The sequence below is a fragment of the Nyctereutes procyonoides genome, unplaced genomic scaffold, assembly GCF_905146905.1.
Source record: "Nyctereutes procyonoides isolate TBG_1078 unplaced genomic scaffold, NYPRO_anot_genome, whole genome shotgun sequence".
Lineage (NCBI taxonomy): Eukaryota > Metazoa > Chordata > Mammalia > Carnivora > Canidae > Nyctereutes > Nyctereutes procyonoides.
In genome coordinates this window covers 50,429,989-50,453,099 of record NW_026575140.1, presented here as the reverse complement: position 1 = coordinate 50,453,099, position 23,111 = coordinate 50,429,989, and the positions used below count along the sequence as shown (strand labels likewise).

Sequence of the window (23,111 nt, the reverse complement as noted above, 5' to 3'; positions counted from 1 at the left end):
CTATATCTTAGTGCTTAGCATAATGGTTTGTCTGTTATAAAAGCCACGTATGTTGAGTCAATTTGATTTGAGGACAGTCACTCCAAAAACATGCTGAACCGGGTTAGAGAAATAAGGGCTACACACCTGAGCCAAAATTCATATCTCATCATTTCATCCTAAATCTTGGGAGAACATGGGAATTTACTCAGATTCCAAGACATTCCTGGAAAAGAATGCCATATGCACTTGAACTTCAAAAAGTTGAGACAAGAACGATTACGTAATGGCTAAAATTATATTCTGACTCTACAATCAAATGGTCTAATAATGGAACAAAACAACCATGCGCCAAAAGGAGTTCCTGATGAGTTCAGATTTGTTTTTTTCCAAATGCATCTACACAATTGAAGAGGAAATAAATGTAGGTAAACACAGAAGGGTGACGCTCACACATACACACACACACACACACACACACACAGTTTGGGGGAAATGGCAGAGTATAAAATAGACCTTGTTCTCATGTTTTATTCTTTTTTTAAATTTGTTCATTTTAGGCAATTCCAGTTTGGGGACCAAAAATAAGAAAAAAAAGAAAAATGACCCTCAGTTGAAGCCATAACAGAAAGAAAGTAGATGTTTCTCTCAATTTTGCTTTGATCTTTTATATCAAGATGGGAGGTATTGACACTGAAACTGAACAAAAAGAGCTGGCAGAGAAATGAAGTTCAAGTCAGTCGAGGAGACACCCTAAAGTTTCCTTTCTAAGAGCTCAGGCACTCTGACCTAAATAAATTACATCTCACAACATGGACACTGTTTGCCAATGTGACCAAAAGCCAGGCAGTAATAATATGCAAGAAATTAGGAAAAGTAGTAGAGGATGGAGGACACATAAAACTCTTGGCTTTTAAAAACAAAAATAAGGTAGATTCTGGAAACGACAGACTCATCAACTCGATGTTAACTCACAGCAGAATCCTAAAATGGTTTAATCAAGCAGTTGGCAAGCATTTAGAAAATAAAGCAGCCAGCACCAATAACCCACAGAGGCTCAATAAATACAAGGCAGGCCACATGATCTCATTTTCTCTTTTGAGAGCATTGTGAGACAAGTGGAGCAAGGAAACCCAGACATGTCTTGATTACTTCCTTTGGAAAAAGTCCTTCCTGGTGTCTGGTGGATAAAGGGCTAAAAGTGGGTTTTAAAACTGGGCTGTATTAGTGTTTTACCAAAGTATAACTTACTAACTAAACCCAAAATGTATGAACTGGGGGCTGCCAGATTCCATATCTGGCCCTACCCTGATCAATATGTATCAGCAAGAGGAACACTTCAGAAGAAATGTTTACCAACTCTGTAGGTGATACCAGGATAGGAAGGAGTGTTCATCTATTAGACACAGCATCATGAATCAAAAGTGTCTCAGCAAGCAGCAGTGATGCAATGAAATTTTAAATTCAAGTAAAAAAAGATTAACTCAATAAAATTCAAATTTAAAAAAAATCCGATAAAAAATTCAAATCCTATAGTGTATAAATCCTTGGATATAAATACAGGATAGGGTCTCTGGAAACAAGACAGGTGACACAAAGAAATGTACTCTTGAAAAAGGACTATCAGATGGTTGAAGAGGAAGAGACTTGCTTTGATACACTTCATAGGAAAAGATCCAGAAGTTATGAAGGAAAGTGGGAAATGTAGTGTGAAAACAAGACTACTTCCCTGGAGGATATGATATGCATGAGAATTGTCTTCAAATATTTGAAGGACTGACCTCTGAATGAGAGATCAGACAAGTCCACATCTCGAGGTGAGACTCTCCCCAGAGGTCACAGGGATGAAGACTTGGACTCTGTTAAGATATTTCTTATCATCTTCACTATCCAAGACTAGGATGAGCTGTTGTGTGAGGTAGTGAGGTCCCTGCTGCATGGCCCAGCCAGAAAGAGTGCGTACAAAGATGCTGAGTGTTTAAGATGCTTGAAGTCCCCACCGAGGAGTTCTTCATGTAGCTTATTTCCTTACACACAATACCCATGATCTAATAAGGAGGGCAGTAAGGTGTAGTGGTTAAAATCTCCACATCAGCTTGCTCAGGTTCGAATCCCAGCTGTGCCAATTACTCACCGTGTGAGCACAATGACTGTGAGCAAGTTAACTAACCCCCCTCCCCGGACCACAGGGACCCCCTCTGCAAAATGAGGATGATACGAGCCTCCTCCCCAAGGGGAGGCTGTGAAGGTGGAATCAATGGCCATGCAGCATCCAGAATAGTGTCTGTGGCATAGGAAATGCAAAATAGAGTTTGCAATGGGTTATGCATGATTGCTCTGCAATCTTTTTGATCATCTGAAGATTCCTGGTCACTGAGTCCAGGCACAGTGTGACATTCACCAGACCGAACAGGAGATTTTCACTAGAAGATGAGAAACAGGGTGTAGGTACCTAGGGGTTGCTATACAATAGGGAACAGCACAGCAGGGAGCAAAAGGGAAAAGTCAGGGACCTCCCTCCTCGTGCAGGGACCCCCATGATTCCTAAAGTCAGCTACCACTGGCAGACGTTTCCATCTCCAAGTCACCCTTAAGATGTAAGCTGCCACCCCATCTTGGTGGTCAGCAAGAGTCAGGGGTCTAGGGAGCAGCCTCGACGGAAGTTGGCATGGGCTTCTCGGGCTCCTCCCCCAGATCCATGATCCGGATGGCATTTTCCTTCTTGGAAAGCCAGAAGGCAGGGTAGACTGGCTCTGAAAACCGGCACTCGAACTTGTGAATCAGAGTCATGGCATCAGGCTCCACACCATAGAAGGAGAGGATCCCTCCTGGAAAGTCGACATAGACCCCCAGCCTCCGGAAAGGGCTGGCTTTGAGCGGGGTTTCCGTGTCACTGTGCCAGGCTGTGAACTCCTTTCCGTTCCAGTGGAGGCTCCACGAGAAGTTGTTTCCAGAAATGCAACTGTTGCGTTCCTCCCCTTTCCGATCAATGCCTTTGCAGGTCAGGCCAACATAGGTGCCCGCCCCGGAGATCTCTACCTCAAAATAGTACCTGCGTAGGTACAGGCTCTGTTGGGACAGCACCTGTCGCCAGTGCACAAACCTGCTGGGGAGGTCCGGGTAGGGATGCTCCCAGGGCGTGGTGTTGGTGACCTTGCGATTGTCCTCCTGCAGTCTCAGATACCTGTGTGCCGTGTCCGGGTCAAAGGAGATATCACATGCATCTGAGGGGATGAAGAAGGGCAGGCAGGCAGGTCAGGAACTGGCCGCTGCTTGGGACAGAACACTTCCAACCCAGCCCACCTCCCAAGTACGAATCAACATCCCTCTCCTCTTCTTTGCACAGGTCGATGCTCCCCGCAATAAAGAGGTGGGCAAAAACCAGAGAACAGAGACCACAAGTCACTCTACTTCCTTCCTTCTGAAAGTTCAGATTGCTTGGCATTTACTGTGTTATCTGTGGAAATGAACCAAGAAATAAAATCTGGGACGCCTGGGTGGCTCAGTGGTTGAGTGTCTGCCTTTGGCTCAGATCATGATCCCAGGGTCCTGGGATTGAGTCCCACATCGGGCTTCTTTCATGGAGCCTGCTTCTCCCTCTGCCTGTGTCTCTGCCTCAGAGTGTGTGTGTATGTGTCTCTCTCATGAATAAATAAATAAAATCTTTTTTAAAAAAAGAAAGAAAAAAGAAAATCTGCTGGTCTAGTCATTTGTTCATTCAACGAGTATGTATTGAAAACCATGCACTATTCACTATTCTCAGTGTCAGCAAGGTCTTGTGAAAACAGGCACTCACACATCCACACTTGAGTCTTTTTTTTTTTTTAATTTGACCAACATTTAGCTGGGTAAACTCTCAAATGTTCCCTCAAACATATTCTCTTCCTGATTCCAGAGAATAAAAAAGTAATGGCACCTCCACGTACCCTGTTGCTCAAGTCACACTAAAGTTATTTTTGAAATTTCTTTCCCACCATCCTCACCACCCACTTCCCCCACACAGACAGCATCAACTCTGTAGATCCCTCTTCTGTCCAAACCACTGCTTCACCCTCAACCTAGTCCAGAATAGACTAGATTGCTGACCATGCTGCTCTGCTTGAACCTCTTCCAGCACTTCTCTTCCACAAGGCCATGGAGCATGTTTCAGGGCGTAGGCTTAGGTATATCTTGTCACCCCAGCGTCAAGACCCCGGTTGGTGCCTCTTGCCCATGGAATAAAGCAGTGATCCCTCCTCCCAGCCTGCACAGCCGTTCATGACTGGCCCTTGCCTGTGTCCCCAGCTTTGTCTCCTGCCCACTAGCCCTGGATTGCCATGCTCCAGGCACCCTGACCTCAGAAGCATGCAACCCTGAGCCCACTTCAGGGCTTTAGCACAGACCATTCCCTCTATGACATGATCATCACCCTCACCTGAGCCTAGGTGATTCCTACTGATCCTTTCAAATTGTAGCTAAGGGTTCGTGTCCTCAAAGAGGCTCTCTGTGACTCCCCACCACTTTCTCTCAGAGCACTCTCGCTTCTCAAGCTTCATGGTACTCAACACAATGTGTATACTCTATTTATTTATGCGTTTTTTTCATGCTTATCTTCCTCCTAATCTCTACACTCCACATTTCACATAGGACTCTATCCCGGTGTTCTAGCTCAGAGATGTTCAGAATATATTTTCCAAATGAACTAGCGCATTTGAGTCTATTTGAAATCTATTAATATAAAAAATTATTTGGATTAACGCAGAGTTTTCCAAATTCCTTTGTGTCTAGGTAAAGAAATTCTTTTTTTTTTTTTAATCTAAGAAGTTAAAAGGAAAAATGAAGGGGTGCCTGGGTGGCTCAGTTGGTTGAGTGTCCAACTCTTGATTTCGGCTCAGGTCATGATCTCAGGGTTGTGAGATCAAGCCCTGTGTCATGATCCATGCTCAGTGTGGAGACTGCTTGAGATTCATATTCTCTCTCTCTCTCTCTCTCTCTCTCTCTCTCTCTCCCTCTGCCTCTCCTCCAGCTCTCTCTCCCTCTCTCTTAAAAATAAATAAAAATTTTTTAAAAAAGGAACAAGGAATGTGAACTGAGGACCTAGGTATATAGGTGCTCACTTTGGCAGCATATATATAAAATGGGAACGATACAGAAATTAGCAATGTCCAGGTGACATGCAAATTCATGAAGTGTTCCTTATTTTTGAAGGCAAAGGTACAAAGTTCTAGTTAGATAAGTCCAGGGGATGTCATGTACAGCATGGTGACTATACTTAACAATACCATATTGCATATTTGCAAGTTGCTAAGAGAGTAGATCTCAAAAGTTCTCATCATAAGAAAAAAGAATTCGGTAACTACATGAGGTGATGATTTATTTTAAAGATTTTATGTATTTATTCATGAGAGACACAGAGAGAGAGAGGCAGAGACATAGGCAGAGAGATAAGCAGGCTCTCTGTGGTGAGCCCAATGCGGGACTTGATCCCAGAACCCCAGGATCAGGCCCTGAGCCAAAGGCAGATGCTCAACTGCTGAGCCACCCAGGAGTCCCCATGTGATAGATGTTAACCAACCTTATTGTGGTGATCATTTCACAATATATGCATATGTCAAATTATTATATTGTATACCTAAAACTAATAAAAGTCATATGTCAATAATATCTCAAAAATGTGTTTTAAAAAGGCATCTTTTTTCAAAGATTTATTTATTTTAGAAAGAGAGAGAGTGAGCATGAGTGAGGGGAGGAGCAGAGACAGAGAAATAGAAGCAGACTCCCTGCCGATTGGGGGACCCAATGTGGGGCTTAATCTCACAATCCTGAGAGATTATGACTTTAGCCAAAACCAAGAGTCAGACAGACACCCAACCAACTGAGCCACCCAGGCACCTGAAAAAAGGCGTATTTTTAAAACTACCTGCAGCTCTGTGTTCCTAAAAGTTCCCAATAGCACCCGCAGCAGACCTTTACTGACCAACTCCTTTGGCAATCCTTAACATCCAGGTATCGAACAATAACATTCTTCTCATCTAAGGGCATCCAGGACTTCGTGGCAAGTAGGTGACTCAATGTATTGGGACAAGAAAGTCAGAATGGGTCTGGAATATTCTGTTAGTGCCAGAAAGCAACGATACTTTTCAGGATTTCAAGGGCAGAATGCCAATACCTAAAGGAGAAAGAGTGGCAGGACACCTGGGTGGCTCCATCGGTTCTGAGCAGCTGACACTTGGTTTCAGCTCTAGTCATGATCTCAGGGTCCTGGGACAGGCCACACATAGGGCTCTACACTCAGCAAGGAGGCTGCTTGAGATTCTCTCTTTCCCTCTCCCTCAGCCCCTCATCTCACTCTAAAATAATCTCTCTATAAAATAAAGAAGTCTAATTAAAAAAAAAAAACGGTTTAAAGGAGAAAGAGTGGCTCCCACTTATCAAGTTGGCAGTTTGAGCCACACGACTTTGACAGGTCGAACAATGTGAGTCTCTAAAAGGCTCAAAGTTCATAATGATACCCAAAGAGGCAAAGTTAATATTAGGTGTGAAAAAAAGACTTCTGTAATCGCAAATAAGATAGATAGGTTATAATAGGATACACTTCATATTTATCTTCATGTTAAGAATAAGGGCTGTTTGGTTTCTTGTACTAATTACATCTGTGTATAAAAATACAGATGTGCTTCTGTTGGGAAGCAGGAGAGAATAAATAAAGGAAACTGTGTAAGTAAAGAGGTCCTGGGAAAACGCAGGAGCTGTGGGCAAAAACAGAGACAGTCCTCAGAACCCGAGGTTCCATGGGATAACTGGAAAAAAAGGAGGTCTAACAGTCAACCAGTGGTCACCCCCAGGAAACAAGCAGTAGCAAGGTTCAACGGCATGTTCCAAAAAGATTAATTCGCCAAATGTCATAAAAATGAGTCTCAACATTATGCAGTCCTGCCTCTCCTGGGACTTGCTAAGTACCGACCAAAATAACAGTGTTTTAAAACATGCTAACAACAACAACAAAAAAAACATGCCAACAGACCAGGTCAACACCACATCATGACAGGACAATGGGTTATGCAATTCCAGCTGAGCCAGACTTCAAAGGGAGTCATTTGGTAACTAGCCAGGATCTTCCAAAGTGCCAAGCTCACAAAAGACAAAGTAAGGGACAGGACCCAGACTGGGGGAGTCTAAGGAGGAAGGAAAACATCTGTGACCCTAGATCAGACTATGGGTCAGAAAAAGGACATTGGTTGGAACGCCTGGTGAAACACTTGAATAATTCTACAGATTAGATAATAGCAGTGTAACAACATTCATTTCCTGGTTTTGGTCAATGCACCACAGTTATACAGAGTGTTAATGTTTGGAGAAGTTGGATGAAAGGTATGCAAGAATTCTTTGTCCTGTTTTTGTAAATCTGAAATTCCCTCCAAGATGAAAAGTAAAAATACAAATTTTTTTAATGTTCCATTTAGGAGTAGACCTGAGGTCGCAAGAACCTGAAACTTTCATGAAGGCCGGTGCTCTTGCTCCAACGGAGCATAACACTGACATCTAATAAATGGTTAAGGGAAGCTGTTTGCAACTTACATTGGAGGAACTGTTGCCTGGTGCTGGGTTCAGGTTTTGAGGTCCAATACTTGCGCTCGATAACAGCAGACACGTGAGTGCTGATATTATATTCCTCTAGGAAATCAGAGAGTTATGAATGCACACCTGTCCAGGTGGTGAGAACCTAAGAAGCAGGACATCCCAGCCACTCTTCCCTTGGCTCCCCGGGAGAAAACAAAGAGCTGCACTCTAGTCGTGTCAGAGACAATCATGCTCAGTGGGTGATTTCTCTCATGGGGAAGCAAAATATGCTGGAAAATGATCTCAGAATGGCTTGGATTTCACTTAAAGTATAGGTGTTAGCAACCTCTGAAACTAGTCATAGAAATTCCACCCAGTTGCGGGATGTAACTAACTCAGCTTCTATGGGTCTCAATCATAAAATAAAACCATCATGGTAAGTGTCCATTAGCAACCCATCTGGCCAAAGGATGGCTTTGAAAATTCCCTGATTTGCCCTCCCTCACATTCTGAGGAAAACACATACCACAGCCCAGGACTCAGACAGCTTTCCTCACCTTCCTTGGAGAAATCCTGGAGCTTCTCCTTGTAGTTCTGCAGCAACTGGATTAAATGCACCGTGGAGTCTGTGATGACCTTGCGGATGCCCGAGAGCTTATCTTTGAGTCCTATGTAAACACTGGGGAAAGCACTGTCCTCCATGTTCGTAAACTTGCAGTACTCCTGCAGGAAGGGGAACTTGCCTTCATTTCTGTATTTCTGAAACTGGACTGCTCTCATTACATCACCTCCTGCATCTGCAAAATGGGTTGATGGTAATGTGCCCTTCACAAAGCAAGCATGCACAACATGTCTGGCTCAGGACCCAACAGCATAGCAAGCTGTTTATGGTTTTTGGGGGGTTTTGGGTTTTTTTTTTGGGGGGGGGATTGTGGTTGTTTTTCTTTAACTAGGAAATGGGCTTTTAAAAACCAAGAGAGGGATCCCTGGGTGGCGCAGCACTTTGGCGCCTGCCTTTGGCCCAGGGCACGATCCTGGAGACCCAGGATCAAATCCCGCATCGGGCTCCTGGTGCGTGGAGCCTGCTTCTCCCTCTGCTTGTGTCTCTGCCTCTCTCTGTGTGTGTGTGTGTGACTATCATAAATAAATAAATAAATAAATAAATAAATAAATAAATAAATAAATAAAAATAAATGATTAATTAATTTAAAAACCAAGAGAGACACACACAAAAAGAAAAAGAAAAAAATTAAGAATCAAGAGACGCTAGCCGCCTGGGAACAGCTCCAATGCACCTCCCAGACTACAGACCAAGAACAAAAACAAGGTGTGTGCCAACAGCCCAAATAGCAACAGTAGCATTCCTGCTACATTCATTCCTGAAGGACTTTTTTTTTCTTTCTTTTTTTAGAAAAAATTTTAGAGGTTTTATTTCTTTATTTGAGAAAGCGACAGAGAGAGAGAGAAAGAGAGAGCTCAGGGGGAGGGGCAGAGGGAGAGGGAGAAGCAAGCTCCCTGCTGAGCAGGGACCCCCACCCCAGGGACCCCACCCCCACCCCACCCACATGGGGCTTGATCCCAGGACCCCAGGTTCCTGACTTGAGCCCAAGGCAGACACTTACCAGACTGAGCCACCCAAGCACCCCTCTTTTTCAGAATTTAAACACAAGCTATGGCTTATGGGAGGGGTGAGTGGAGGAGCAGGTGCAGCACTTGGAAGACCCAGGACCAAGTCCTCAGACAGGAATGCTGCCTCTGCCTTGTCCGTTCAATCCCATACACAGGCTCTCTCTAATTTTTGCACTGTGCTTTGGAGTTCGAACAGTGCTTTCAGGTAAATAACCATATTAAATTGCCTAAGCTTCCAATCAACTGGGTGATCAGGAAAGGCTGCTTTCAGATGCAACACAGTATCAAAATCCAAACTCAGCTGGAGCATTGCAGGGCCCACTGGCTGTAGCAGAAAACTTAGCAATAGAAACAGCTGCTTCTGTTGAGCCCAGGTGGCTCAGTGGTTTAGCGCTGCCTTCAGCCCAGGGTGTGATCCTGGAGACCCAGGATCGAGTCCCACATCGGGCTCCCTGCATGGAGCCTGCTTCTCCCTCTGCCTGTGTCTCTGCCTCTCTGTGTGTGTGTCTCTCATGAATAAGTAAAATCTTAAAAAAGAAAGAAAGAAAAAACAATTGTACCAAAATGGTTAGGTAGAGAAAGAGAAGAAAAAGGCCAACCCACAGGATAGATAGAAAGGTAAGCATTTTGGGGCACCTGAGTGGCTCAGTCGGTGAAGTGTCTGCCTTCGGCTCAAGGCTGTAATCCCAGAGTACTGGGATTGAGCCCCAGGTCAGAGTCCTGGGATCCGGCCCTGGGTTAGGGTCCTGGCTCAGTGGGGAGTCTCCTTCTCCCACCCCCACCTCTGGCTCATGCTCTCCCTCAAATAAATAAATAATCTTTAAAAAAAATAATAAAGGAGGAAAGTTATTGACTCTGGCCTGATTGTCTGATAAATGAGGCATTTGAGACCTAGAGAGGTTAAGTGACTTGGTTAATAACCACACAGCTATCTAGTGACACATCTGGGATGATGGAATTTATACCCAATCTCTGCAAGATTATGCGTCCTTCAGATGTGGGCCTAATGGCACGAGGCTTAGTGTATAAGGAATTGCCCTGTAATGAACGTCCCATCTCTGCTGAGCCTTACTAGATCAACCAGCACATGCAGCCCTCTCTGAAGGGCAAGAGGTCTCCAGCCTCACCCCTGCCAGGTACACTGATCTCAGCTCATCACTTCCCCCCTGAAATCCTCCACCGGCGTAGGTGACTTCAAGCAGAGGAACAAAGTTCTCTCACAGTCAGATGCCTGCCTGGCCGGGCCAGCCTCACCTCCATCCCTAAGTGCTCAGCAACCCACGCCCCAGCCTTGGGAAAGCGCTTTATTCCCCACAAATCAGCTGCACTTTCTCAAACCCCTCTACCTGTGCATAGGCCGTTCTCTCCCCGCAGCTCCCCGTGCACCCCACTATCAAAGAGCAGTTCCATTCCGATGTTCCCCACATCTGCCACAGGCCTAGCAGAGTAAGGGTGCTCCCCGGCACTGGCAGCCCGATGCCTCTGCCTCCGTGCCCCCGCCTCCCCCCTGCCCTCGTACCTCCAGAAACAGGACAGTGTTGCTTATGGCAGCGATCCTCTCCAGCTCCTGCTGCCTCTTCTCCATCTGTGCGCCCCTGTGCTCCAGGTGAGTCTTGATGCCGTTGGCCTGGCTCAGAGCCGCTTGTTCCTTCTCCTCCAAGAAGAGCATCACGTCGGCCTGGGCCTTCCTCATGGCAGCAAGCAGTTCCCCAAACTGCTCCTCGGCCACCACCTTCACCTCTGACACGGACATCTGGGGAGGGAGGGGCAGTGAAGAACATGCTAGCAAGGCGTTCAACCTTCTTGAAGCTCAGCACACAGGTCCCTAAACCGGAGAAACCCGTAGGTAGGGAGCGATTTTCTATTGTAAAAGGAAGGTTTTATTCACCTATGAATCCTGGGGTGCTGGAAAAAGCAGATTTGCCCTCCAGGGTAATTCGCCATCATCAACCTTGTCTCTCAGACTTCTTTTTTATTTTTAAAGATTTTGTTTATTTATTCATGAAAGACGCAGAGACACAGGCAGAGGGAGAAGCAGGTTCCCTGTGGGGAACCCGATGTGGGACTGGAGCCCAGGTCCCCTGGATCCCGACCTGAGCCGAAGGCAGATGCTCAACCACTGAGCCACCCAGGTGTCCCATCATCTCTCAGACATTTGATGATCTCTGAGAACCCTGCCAGCTCTGACAGTCTGGGGTTACCATTCAAGTGTCTAAAATCATTTCTCCTACCAGGGCAATGCAGGGTTGATGGTTATATTTCTTGAAGGGAAATTGATCATTTAGCTTCTCTGAACAAATCAGGAGCATGAATTCGCTTTCTCTGTGTTTCATGGCATCATGAGTCCATCGAACTGAATACACATGGAAGCTCACGGTTTCTGTACCAGGCACAAAATATTTAGGGTATGGGTAGGTGGCCTTGGCACCTGAGCATGGCAACACGAGCATACCCCGGGCAGGAAGAAGGGGGTGTCCAAATAAAATACAAAGCGACCGTGTGATAAACACTAAGGGTTTGCATGATGGCATGTAGGCATGTGCATGTGTACTTTCTACCCTTTCACAGGATGAACATCCTTTAGAAATGCCTTCAGTCATTATCATATTTATAACATCAGTCCAAGTGTAAATGCTTTCCTCTGTCCTTTGCTAGTTCTTAAGGACCAGTGTTAACAGCTCCCTCGGATACTGTCCAGTTTAAACTTCATCCAACTGTCTTAGACACACTTTCCTTTGCTCATATTCTCCTCACCTCATTCCACAGCCCAGAGTGTGTTCTCTACCTGCCTCAATCTACCCCCACCATCATCCCCACCCACACCAATCCCATCTGAGAGCAATCAGAGCAACCCCTCCAGGGCTGTTTTTCTGTTCCCCCTCCTGAGAGTAAGGGCCATCCCTGGGTATCCACAGGGAGCCCAAACAACAGATAGCTCGCAGGCTGAGGCTGCTAGGGCAGCTCTGTCCCCTGGCAGGAAGGATGGGGAGGGGAAGAGGAGAATTAGAAGGGCCTGGAAAGGGAAGGACTCAGAAAGGTTGGCACTCTGGGCTCAAGGGCATGTGGAAGCCTCAAGGTCTGGAGGGAGATGGGAAGAAATGATGACACCAGGCAGGAGGAGCTCTGCTTGGCTGGGGACTCTGGAATACAAGCCCACAAGTGAGCCTAGGGGTGGCCTAGTCTTTGATCTGCTGGGAAAGGAAGGAAGGGAAAATGAAGCAAGGGCATCTCTACTGGGGGCAGAGAGATGGGTAGAGCCTCTCTACATTGTGATTTTCCTTTTTTTTTTTTAAAGATTTATTTATTTATTAATGAGACAGAGAGAGAGAGAGAGAGAGAGAGAGAGAGAGGCAGAGGGAGAAACAGGTTCCATGCAGAGAGCCTGATGCGGGACTCGATCCCAGGTCTCCAGGATCACACCCTGGGCTGAAGGCGGCACTAAACCACTGAGCCACCTGGGCTGCCCTACATTGTGATTTTCATGCCAACTGCCCCATCACTTCGTGGTTTCAAGGCTGGGGCAGCTGAACAGAATTAGAAACAAATGAGCCCATAATAGGGACTAAGTAGGAAGGCAGATGGGAGATCTTCTCCAAATTCCTCAAGCCCAGACATAGAAGAGCTTGTAGAGAAGAGCAGCTGTTGTGTACGTGCCCAACGTTAAATTTCTCATCCCTGAAGCATCAATTTCAAAAGGCATCCATCTGGAATAAACATATTGCCAGCTGTGGGACACGGCTAAGAGCAGCACAACCAGATAAGGAATTGGGCCACCCCCACCCATGAAGCTTCCTCTTTCAGAAAGCCCTGAAATCTAGACAACTGACCCCTTGAGTGACCCTGCTTCTTCCCAAGCCTGAATTCCTGCTCTTATGCTTTAAATAAGCCAACTAAGAGTGAACCCATGAAACCCTAGACACCCGCCTTCAACTCCAGGAAAGGCAGATCCCAGGTCTGTACCTCTCCCTCCCTCTCTTTTCCTGTGACCTTGAAGTAGGGCAGTGTGGCCCTCAGGCAGCGTTCTGTGCCTTCCAGGACCTTTGAGTAATAAACTTTGTTCTCCAAATCGCCCTGACAGTTTCTTGCTGACATGAGTCTGGCAATCACAAATTTCTCATGGAAGCACCACACCATGAGGCTGAGAAGTATGAATCTTAAAGAATCCACATCCCTCTCCTCCACCAAGGCCCTTCTGAGGAAGGGTGATGGAAGAAAGCTTGGACTGATGTTGGAGGATTGACTCTTCCGCTGTCAAATGTGACCTCTCCTTCCTAAACCGTTTTACGGAGAAATACTTCTTCCTTGCATATAAATGCAATGCACAAAGGATTCTATTTACCACCATAATAATGACAAGTAAAGACCAAAGAGAGGAGGGGCCACAAGCATATCAAAGTATCGAAGTTTAAGGTTTAGAGAGATGGAGGATGGTACACGTGCCTCTAGATGTCCTGAGTTTCTTAGGTGGAGGGAACAACAATCTCAGGTTCCTGTTCCATCAATCTGGGGGCCCCAGACCAGTCTTGTTACCTCTTGGTGCATTTCATGTCCCTTGTACATGTTGGCCATTGTGATAACTACCTCCCCAAGTTACCACACAATTATGGGAAGAGCTGAGTAGGAATGGAAGTGTCTGAAAAATAAAGGGCTAGAAAAAAAAGGCAAGATGCTCATGTGGTTCTCTAGATTATCTTGAGCCTGGAAATCAACAATATCTGAAGGTTTGTAAGACTTTAAAGGGACAATTCTTTTTCTTATTTTCATAAGATGATGTGAGTGCAAAAGAGGTATTGATCTTTCACAGCTAGTTAGTTGTAAACCCGAGAAGGAGAAAATTAAATTAAAATGGATACATGCATCAGACATGGATGGATGGATGGAAGGAAGGATGGATGGATGGATGGATGGATAGTTGGATCGAATCATTCATGGAATGCAAAGATGCTGCTACTGAGTCACTACGATAGCTTAGGTGTTTTGCATTCTTTTCTGAGTGATGGTTTGGCTTTCCACTAATGAGAAGTATTTGTGGAACTGTTTGGGTGTACTTAGAGTTTATATGGAAACTGGCCATAAACCAGAGAGACTAAAAGCAAGCAGCCTGGCACACGATTGGCCTTATAAAGTTACCATCCACTAAGCAAGCAGTTCTCCACACCTTTTTCTGGTTTCCAGCACACAGGACTGGCGACACTGCCATGCAAAACACCCTCCTATCATAGGAGAAGCCCTGAGTCTGTCTGATTCTTAGACTTCTAGCTAGATATCCTCTCCACTCCCCGACACACACCTTTTTCCTGGTCAAAAAAGGATAAGCAAGTGTAAAAACAAGAATGCTGTTATAATAGGATTAATCTTGCTCCTACAATGTATTATTTTTTTAAAGATTTAATTTCTTTGCAACAGACGCAGAGAGAGAGGCAGAGACACAGGCAGAGGGAGAAGCAGGCTCCCTGTGGGGAGCCTGATATGGGACTCCATTCCAGGACCCCGGGATCATGACCTGAGCCAAAGGCAGACTCTCAACTGCTGAGCCACCCAGGTGTCCCTCCTACGCTGTATTATTAAAACAGAAATCACTTGCCAATTTTGAACCTTAAACTAATTTCATAGCAAAAGCCCATTGACCTGGAGGGTAGGCCTGCAACCCCGTGTCCCAAAAGGCCAGATGGGCCTGACTGAGCCCACAGCAGCAGCCAGGTGTGCTGACACATGGCAGGTGACCCAGAACAGCCTTACCAAAACAGATTTGTGATTCGCTTGGAGCCTGGCGATGGCATTCTCATTCAACCTGAGTTTCCGTTCCAGTTCTAACTGGGTCTCCCGGAGCTCAGCCTAAGAAGAGAGAAAAACCGTGTTGAGGAGTGTACACAAAATGTCCCCAGGAGCCATGGGGCTATCCACCCTTCTTGCATGGTAAGGAGAATAAGGAGTATTTGACCTTGGGAGCTGCCTCAGAAGCCAGCCTGGGGGGCCTCAAAGGGACATGAAAGGTCAGTTGTGTGGGGATCCCTGGGTGGCTCAGTGGTTTAGTGCCTGCCTTTGGCCCAGGTGTGATCCTGGAGTCCTGGGATTGAGTCTCACATCGGGCTCCCTGCATGGAGCCTGCTCCTCCCTCTGCCTGTATCTCTGCCTCTCTCTCTCTCTCATGAATAAATAAATAAAATCTTCTTAAAAAAAAAAAAAAAGGTCAGCTGTGTGCAGCGCCTCCTGGGGCTGAACTCAACACCAATAGGCCAAAAATGCCTCAAGCACATACATTGTGCTGCGCTGGTCTGATGACTTCCAGCATTTAGCTGGATGACCTCCTATTACCTTAACCACACCCCCATTAGCTAAGTACCACTGACCCCATTTCACAGATGATAACAACCAGCGTCACATGGTTCATCAGTAGAGTCCAGCCCAGTCCCTCTGCCCCCAGAATAACCTAACAAGGAGTATGAGTTGGAGCCAATGGTGGGGACCCCACCTTCTCTTTTCTTTTTTTTTTTTTAAGATTTATTTGTTTATTCATGAGAGACACAGAGAGAGAGGCAGAGACACAGGCAGAGGGAGAAGCAGGCTCCCTGCGAGGAGCCTTATGCCAGACTCGATCCCTGGACCCTGGGATCATGCCCTGAGCCAAAGTCAGACACTCAACCGCAGAGCCACCCAGGCATCCCGACCCCAGCTTTTCTATGTAGCAGCTGATCCTTTGGAAAAATCTTCTTAACATCTCCAGATATCCATTTCTTCACCTGTGAAATGGGGATAACTAAATTGGGATAACTCCCAACACATGGGGGTTTTGTAAAGACTTAGTGAGATAGCATGTGTTATGCGAATGTGTTCTAGCAGCTGGCATGTTGTATGTGCTCCCCAAATGCCATCATGGGTGCCCTTCTTCTTGACCATTGCTACCATGGCCACTTTCCATCACACACTCATCACTCCTGGAGCGGGGCAGAGCCAGCCCTCCCGGCCTAGGCCAGTGCCTGCCTGAGTGAGAACCTCGGGTCTGCCTCTCTGACCCCACTGCCTGCTTCATTCTCCCCTCCCAAGACTCCCTAAGCACTTTCTGCCAAGAAGTGTGGCAAGGCATGACGCCCAAACCTTTGCAGCCTTCAAAGGCCCTACAAGGGCATGAGTCAGCAAAAAAAAGAGAAGAATAGCTTTAAAGGCTTTCAATAGGTTATGTTAGCACTGGAAGCTGTGCCATTTGCACCCTAAGGAAACTCAGAGGGCAAAACGGGTCTCTGCTTTTTCCCACCGAAGCCTGGCAGGAGTGCCCCGCCCCCAACTCTCCACCATCCAGAGGCCTCCCCTCACTCTCCAGAAGGCAGAAAACTTCCTTATTTTGTTTTGCTGGGGATCTGGGATGCTGACTTGGAGCTGGGGGAGCTTTGTGACCCCTCACCCCTGCCCCCGACACCTGTTTAGGTATGGGGGAAGGGTCTGGCCTATTTGGTGGTAGTCTTTATTACACAGTGACCTGTTCCAGGGAAGGGGGAAACACAAAGTGCTTGTTTAACGGTAGTGAGCACACCCTGAACACAACCAAACAATGGGCGTGGGCAGCCCCAGCATGATCCAGAGCCACAGGGAGACTCCCAGAGAGCAACCAGGGAGAGGGCTCTCTCCCCTGCCTGCAGATTGCCATAAAAGGAGAAAAGGACTCCTAAGTTCCTAAAGGGGACCTCTCTAAGTGAGTCACCCCAAGCAAGGAAAGGCACTTGGGATTGCCACAAAGGTGGAGTCACTTTGGGAGACCTGTATCTCCAGTTATTCCTGTTCTGAGAAAAGGACAGGGTGCCTCGGGCTCTGGCTTTAGGGTTTCCCAAGATGTCAGCCATCCACCCACTCTGGGGCCAGGGTGGACCTTGCGCAAAAGTCGGATGGTGGTGCCCATGAGTGCAGACAGCCCTGTATTGATGAGCATGGGGGTCCTGCCTACTTCTTTTTTTTTTTTTTAAGATTTTATTTATTTATTCATGAGAGAGAGAGAGACAGAGAAAGAGAGGCAGAGACACAGGCAGAGGGAGAACCAGGGTCCACACAGGGAGCCCAATATGGGACTCGATCCTGGGTCTCCAGGATCACAACCTGGGCTGAACGCAGCACTAAACCGCTAAGCCACCTGGGCTGCCCTGGGTCCTACCTACTTCAACAAGGTAATGACAAATGTGGTGTAAAAGGTATAGTATTTGGGGTGTGAAGGCCTATCGGATCTCTGTCAAAGCATTTCTCTTCTCCTCTGGTGTAGGGCCACAGGAATGGGTTAACAAAGTTGTTCTTGCTTCTACCTACAAGGGAAAGTGGCACCCAGAGCTTGGGGGTCAGACATGGGGTTAGAGATGCAGAGAGGACTAATGGAAGAATGAGAGGAGGAAATTGCAGGTGGTCCAGGTTCCTCTGTATTTCCAGCCACACAACGGCGGCCCTGCTGGACAGTTTGCGTGTGGGTAGCACCAGAGCTCCACCTGGCCTGGTTCAATTCCTCAGCAAATTGGCCAGAACCTACCACATGCCAGTCCAGTCAAGTAGGATACCCTCCCTGCTCCTGAAAGACATACAGCCTGGTAGAATGTTTAAGAAAAAAAAAAAAAGTTATGTAACACTGAGCCAAGGCATCCCTCAGAATTTCTAGAAGAAATTCTTTTCCTGAGTGCCCTCCACCCTGTGTGTGTTTTGGCTGCCATCAAACAGGCTATATACGATGCTGGTTAACTGCTCCCCCGAGAAGGATGACTACTTATGCCTTACAGAAACTTGCCTCCTGCTCTACACAGAGTCACTTCCAGTTCCTGAACTTTATGGAACCAATGCTGAGACGCAATGTGATGTGGCCTGTCCCTAGTAGACCCATGATCTGAGGCAGATCTTCCCACCTCCAAGAACCCAGTCCTGACCTCACTCCTGCTGACAACTCCATCTTGGAACGTGGAGCGGTTCTGCGGCCTCAGCCCTTTGGTACTTGAGAGGAGCCACAGAACATGCCTTGGCTCATTAGAGTCCAAGCTCCTTGAGGACAGACAGTGCAGCCTGTCAATGGGAAGCAATCCATGATGCTTGATAAGCTTAAGGAAGAATACGAAAGACCCACATACATTTCCTGAGTCAGAACAGGAACATGGCCAAAGGATCCAAGTTTTAATAGGCACGCATGCGTGAATGCACGTACACAGCAAGTCTGGCTGACCTTCAAAGCAAAGGGGCCTTAGGAAGCTGGCCTGGAGCGCCCATCAGTCCCATTCAGGAAGACTTGGGGTGTGGGGGGTGTTTCTGGAAGCCCAGCAGGATAGAAGATCAAAGATCAAAAAACAAAGAATACCCACCTCCAAAATCCAGAATTTTTGCCCATTGGCATAGCTAGAGACCAGGGGAGCTTCAGCAGGGGCTCACTTGGTTCACCTGCAGATCTGGCCATGCAGGTTCTCAGCTACTTTTGTCCTTGTGGCTGACCCTGCCATTTATACTTTCCTACAAAAACACGCCTGCTTGAATAATTAGCCCTTAACACCATCCAAAGTGACCTTCTGCATGCTGCTCCAGCAGGCTGGGGCTAGCTGAAGGGGATACAAGGCTTCTGGAGCCTTCATTATGTCTCTAGTAAAGCTTTCCAAATAATCCTGGTGGCATTTGCAGTCTCATCAAGCCACTGTGTCGTCGGGGCTAGTCTCTTGGCCTCCTTATGAGAAATCTTTTGGCTCCTAAGACTTGGCAGAGCCATCTAGAGTGTGGCTGTACTTATGAAGTAAACTTGCTCTCTGAGCTGAAAACAAGGACACAAGATAGAAAAAACAAGAGCTCTTATGCAGACCAGAAAGGTAGAGGTTTTGAACTGGGGTCCTCACCAAAAATCTGGGGCATGAGGCTGTTGGGTTGTTCATGTAGCTGTGATGGCTTTTCAACACCAAAAATTGCCCTGGAGCCCTTTACCCAGTTCTTATTTTACCTTACACAGCCCTCCCCTAGGATGCCTGAATTTGGGATTCTGTATATGCTCTACTGCACTTTTCCCTAACTCTGTGATGCACCAGTTGGTTGACACTGTGTTTAAAATTCATATTGTAGGGATCCCTGGGTGGCGCAGCGGTTTGGCGCCTGCCTTTGGCCCAGGGCGCGATCCTGGAGACCCGGGATCGAATCCCACGTCAGGCTCCCGGTGCATGGAGCCTGCTTCTCCCTCTGCCTGTGTCTCTGCCTCTCTCTCTCTCTCTGTATGACTATCGTAAATAAATAAATAAATAAAATTAAAATGTGTCTTTAAAAAAAAAAAAAATAAAATAAAAAATAAAATTCATATTGTTGGGATCCCTGGGTGGCGCAGCGGTTTGGCGCCTGCCTTTGGCCCAGGGTGCGATCCTGGAGACCCGGGATCGAATCCCACGTCGGGCTCCCGGTGCATGGAGCCTGCTTCTCCCTCTGTCTGTGTCTCTGCCTCTCTCTCTCTCTGTGTGTGACTATCATAAATAAAAAATAAAGAAAAAAAAATAAAATTCATATTGTATCTCTACTGGTACAGACACAAAATTTCTGAAAGGAAACAGAAGAAAGCAGAGATAGTAGTGTTTGCCTGAGGAAGGAGGTAGGGGGGATCCAGGATGAAAGGGAGACCTTTTCCTGATATAATCTATTACAACGCTTGGTGGAGATGGCTTTTCAACATGTATATGCATCACTTCTTCCAGTTAAATATAGTAACATTCAGATATTATACCCAAAACCCAAAAAGAACAGCAGTATACTTTGTCTTAATATCTCTACTCTGTGTGTGGCAGAATTTTGGTACAAAAAAAAAAGTGAAATTATAATATTGTGATCTTGGGGTCCTCTACTCATGTTCCCCATGTAGGGTGGCTTTCCAAAAGCATCCCCTCCTCACTCCATGACTTAGTTGTCTGTATGCATTTGACAAAATGTGAAGATAAAAAGAATTGCCACTCTAGAGTTATCTGAGGACTGAATGAGAAAATCCACCTTCGGCACACAGCAATGCTCCATGAAGCCTATTTTGCTCAACCATCTGTTGGTACAGAGCATCTCCATGGTTAAAGAAAAGCATTACACAGAACCTCGTCCTGGTTATGAGAGGCAGTGTACTGCTTTCCTGACAGGACATTCCCTGACTCCAGAAACAATGAAAGCAATTGGCAAGTGGCTTCCTGAGCTGGGAATGGTGACTCACTGGCATCTGGAGCTTTCCAGAACAATTCCCACTAACACCAGATAAAATTCTATGCCTGAGAAAAGACATGGAGGAGGGGCCTTGGCAAGTAAAGTGCCCTTCCCAGAAAGTCCTTCCCCTTGCTGCCCAGGAATATTGGACCAAGGAGTTGTCCGGGGTCTCCCGCCCTGTGCTGTGCAAACAGGGAGCTGCCAGCGGTATGAATGTAAGTAATGTGGGAGAAAAGTCAACTACACTACTCCCACTAAGAAAGAAAATAAAGTACTCGTGAAAAGTCCAGGTATGGGGATCCTTGGGTGACTCAGCGGTTTAGCGCCTGCCTTTGGCCCAGGCTGTGATCCTGGAGTCTTGGGATCGGGTCCCATATCCGGCTCCCGGCATGGAGCCTGCTTCTCCCTCTGCCTGTCTCTCTCTCTCTCTCTCATGAATAAATAAATAAAATCTTTTTTTTAAAAAAAAAAAAAAAAGGAAAGTCCAAGTATGAGAAACAAAGAATACAAAGTAGCTAAATTGGGGCGCCTGGGTGGCTCCCCTGGTTAAGCATCTGCTTTCTGCTGGGGTTATGATCCCCAGGTCCTGGGATCGAGCCTGGCATTGGGCTCCCTGCTCTGTGAGGAGCCTGCTTCTCCCTCTCCCTCTGGCTGTTGCTCTGCCTGCTTGTTTGTTTTCTCTCTCTCTCTCTCTCTCTCTCGTCAATTAAATAAGTAAAATCTTTAAACAAAAGTAGCTAAATCCATTCCCAAGAACTTCTCCATGTTTTCAGCTTTAGGGCAAAGAAAAACTGGTTGTTCTAGAAAACATCCTATCTGATGGGAATTAAATTACAGGCTGTGAGCATGGTGTTTCTTGGTCCCTCCTGGTACCTCTATCTGATGAGGAATTTCTATTTTCCCTAAGTTAAGCCATCCTTGACATGGTACCTGGGGGTAAGTTTCCAATTCTATGCTACCTTAGTGGTTTTCAAGCTCTCAGATTTCACACCAGGTTATCTCTAGAGGAGCACTTTCTACTGGTCTCCCATTTAGGGTAAAGGGGGAAAGAAAAGAGATAAAAGTAAAAAAAAAAAAAAAAAAAAAAAGACTTTTTTCCTCTTGAATTTCTGCCAAGGCTTACGTTTCACAATTGCCACACAGATCCAGCCAGAAGGAGATGTCACTGCCCTAAGCCCCACAAGTCCTGCACCCCACACCCAAAAACACATCCGTCACGGAAGGCTGAGTGAGAGACAGGTAAGCAGCAAGCATGAGGGAGAGAGACACACACACACAGAGATAGTCCAGGAGCAGCAGGACGGAGATGGGAGTAGAGTGACCTACTTCAGTTTCCAAAGTCAAGTGCAATAGATATTTACCCTGGAGGAACAGCCAGGCGCTAGGGCTGGAGCCCTTGTCAGGACCCAGGAGCATAGAAGCCAAGCCGGCAGCCCCGGGGACGGTGGCCCAGCCTCTCCCTGCGCACACCACCTCCCCACCACCCCCTCCTGGATGGACCCTAGCACTCGCCTCCTTGTCCCTGCGGGCAGCATCCAAGGAGACCCAGGCGTGGCCCTTGTGCTCCTCCTGGCCACACTCCTGGCAGATGCACTGCGCATCGGGGCGGCAGAAGGCCACCAGTGGGCTGCGGTGGGCAGGGCAGGTGCGCAGGTCCCGGTCCTTCACCGGCTCGGTCAGCTGGTGGCTGTGCAGCTTGCTGTTCTCCTGGTGAGGCCGCAGGTGCTCCTCGCAATAATTCACCATGCAGGTCAGGCAGGACTTGACGGCCTTCACCCTGCCCGTCCCCAGGCAGAAGTCACACAGGACCTCCGCCTCCCCTTCGCTGGCAGGACTCCCCTCTGTCTCCCCCGGGGAGCCCAGGTCCTCTTCTTCTGCCGGGCTGCCCGACCCAGAGTCTGAGCTGACGGTGGCCAGAGAGTGAGCGGTGATCCCGGGCAGTGGCCCTGGAGCCATCAGCTCCAGCTCAGCCATTTGGAAGACTCTGGCGCTGAAACTGCCCCTCCTCTGCCCCTCGGCCCTGGATCTTGTACAGACCAAGTCCACCGAGAAAACCACGCCTATAGGATTGCAGCTGTCACTGGAGTTTAACTGTTTCCGCCCTCCCGGCCTCCCGGAGGAAGCTCAGTCATCACTTTGCCCGAGGCTTGGACAGCCGCCAGCTGCAGTGATGACGAGGCAGCTAAGTTGTTCAGGCTGAGGACAGCAGCTCCGAAGTCTCTCCATGGGCTCCGGCCCCTCCTAGGCCTAGCCCCGAAACTTCTCTTCTTGTGTGAATCATTTGCTCCCCATAGGCTCAGCCACAGACCACATGTGTCTATGGTCGCTCTGGAAAGAATTAGAGATTCCTGAGCTCTGCTGTGGAAAGCCTACATTGCTTTATGAGGCTGGCCAGGCAAAATTTTTGCTTGTATTTTTTAAAGTGATCTAAAGTGTCAGGACTTCAACGACAGGACAGCCCTTTATCCCGTCCCATCTCATAGAACTGGACATGAGGCACCTAAGAAAGGAATATATGTCCCTGACCCTGACCTTGCCCATACTGCCTTCTCGCAAATGGGTATTCGGGGAGTCAGGGAAGAATGTGTCTCCTTCCACAAAAAGCTCCATTCAGACAGCTCTCCCAGCTACATGTCCCACCCCAAGTTTCCTAGAAAGAGAAATGTAGCAAGAAACAGCCCCTTTGTCCACCTAATAAGATGTTCCTGGGCATGGTGTATGAGTTTCCTTGTGCTGCCATCATGAAATACCACAGACTGGATGATAGAAACAACAGAAGGGGCACTTGGGTGGCTCAGAGGTTG

At 47.2% G+C, this 23,111-nt stretch overlaps 1 protein-coding gene across 2 annotated transcripts; it reads right to left on the bottom strand.

The window, feature by feature from the left end:
• Positions 1-490: 490 nt before the first annotated feature.
• TRIM16 (tripartite motif containing 16) lies at positions 491-22,564 on the bottom strand. Of its 2 annotated transcripts, none has more exons than XM_055307208.1 (6): positions 21,820-22,564; positions 14,887-14,982; positions 10,667-10,900; positions 8,076-8,241; positions 7,537-7,632; positions 491-3,203 (listed from the first exon to the last, which is right to left on the bottom strand). In XM_055307208.1, exons 1-6 carry the CDS (start codon positions 22,279-22,281, stop codon positions 2,620-2,622), a joined length of 1,638 nt encoding a protein of 545 aa, XP_055163183.1. In that variant the 5' UTR covers positions 22,282-22,564; the 3' UTR covers positions 491-2,619. The 2 variants fall into 2 exon arrangements, with proteins under 2 accessions (XP_055163183.1, XP_055163184.1); XM_055307209.1 differs by lacking the exon at positions 21,820-22,564 and adding an exon at positions 18,465-19,212.
• Between the last annotated feature and the right edge of the window lie 547 nt (positions 22,565-23,111).

Excerpts from the sequence above, each read along its gene's own strand:
- TRIM16 (XM_055307208.1), bottom strand. The coding sequence starts at position 22,281 with ATGGCTGAGCTGGAGCTGATGGCTCCAGGGCCACTGCCCGGGATCACC. Across the intron at positions 8,242-10,666 it reads ACACTGTCCTGTTTCTGGAG|GAGTACTGCAAGTTTACGAA; the intron begins GTACGAGGGCAG and ends CCCTTCCTGCAG. Across the intron at positions 7,633-8,075 it reads CCAGGATTTCTCCAAGGAAG|AGGAATATAATATCAGCACT; the intron begins GTGAGGAAAGCT and ends CTGATTTCCTAG.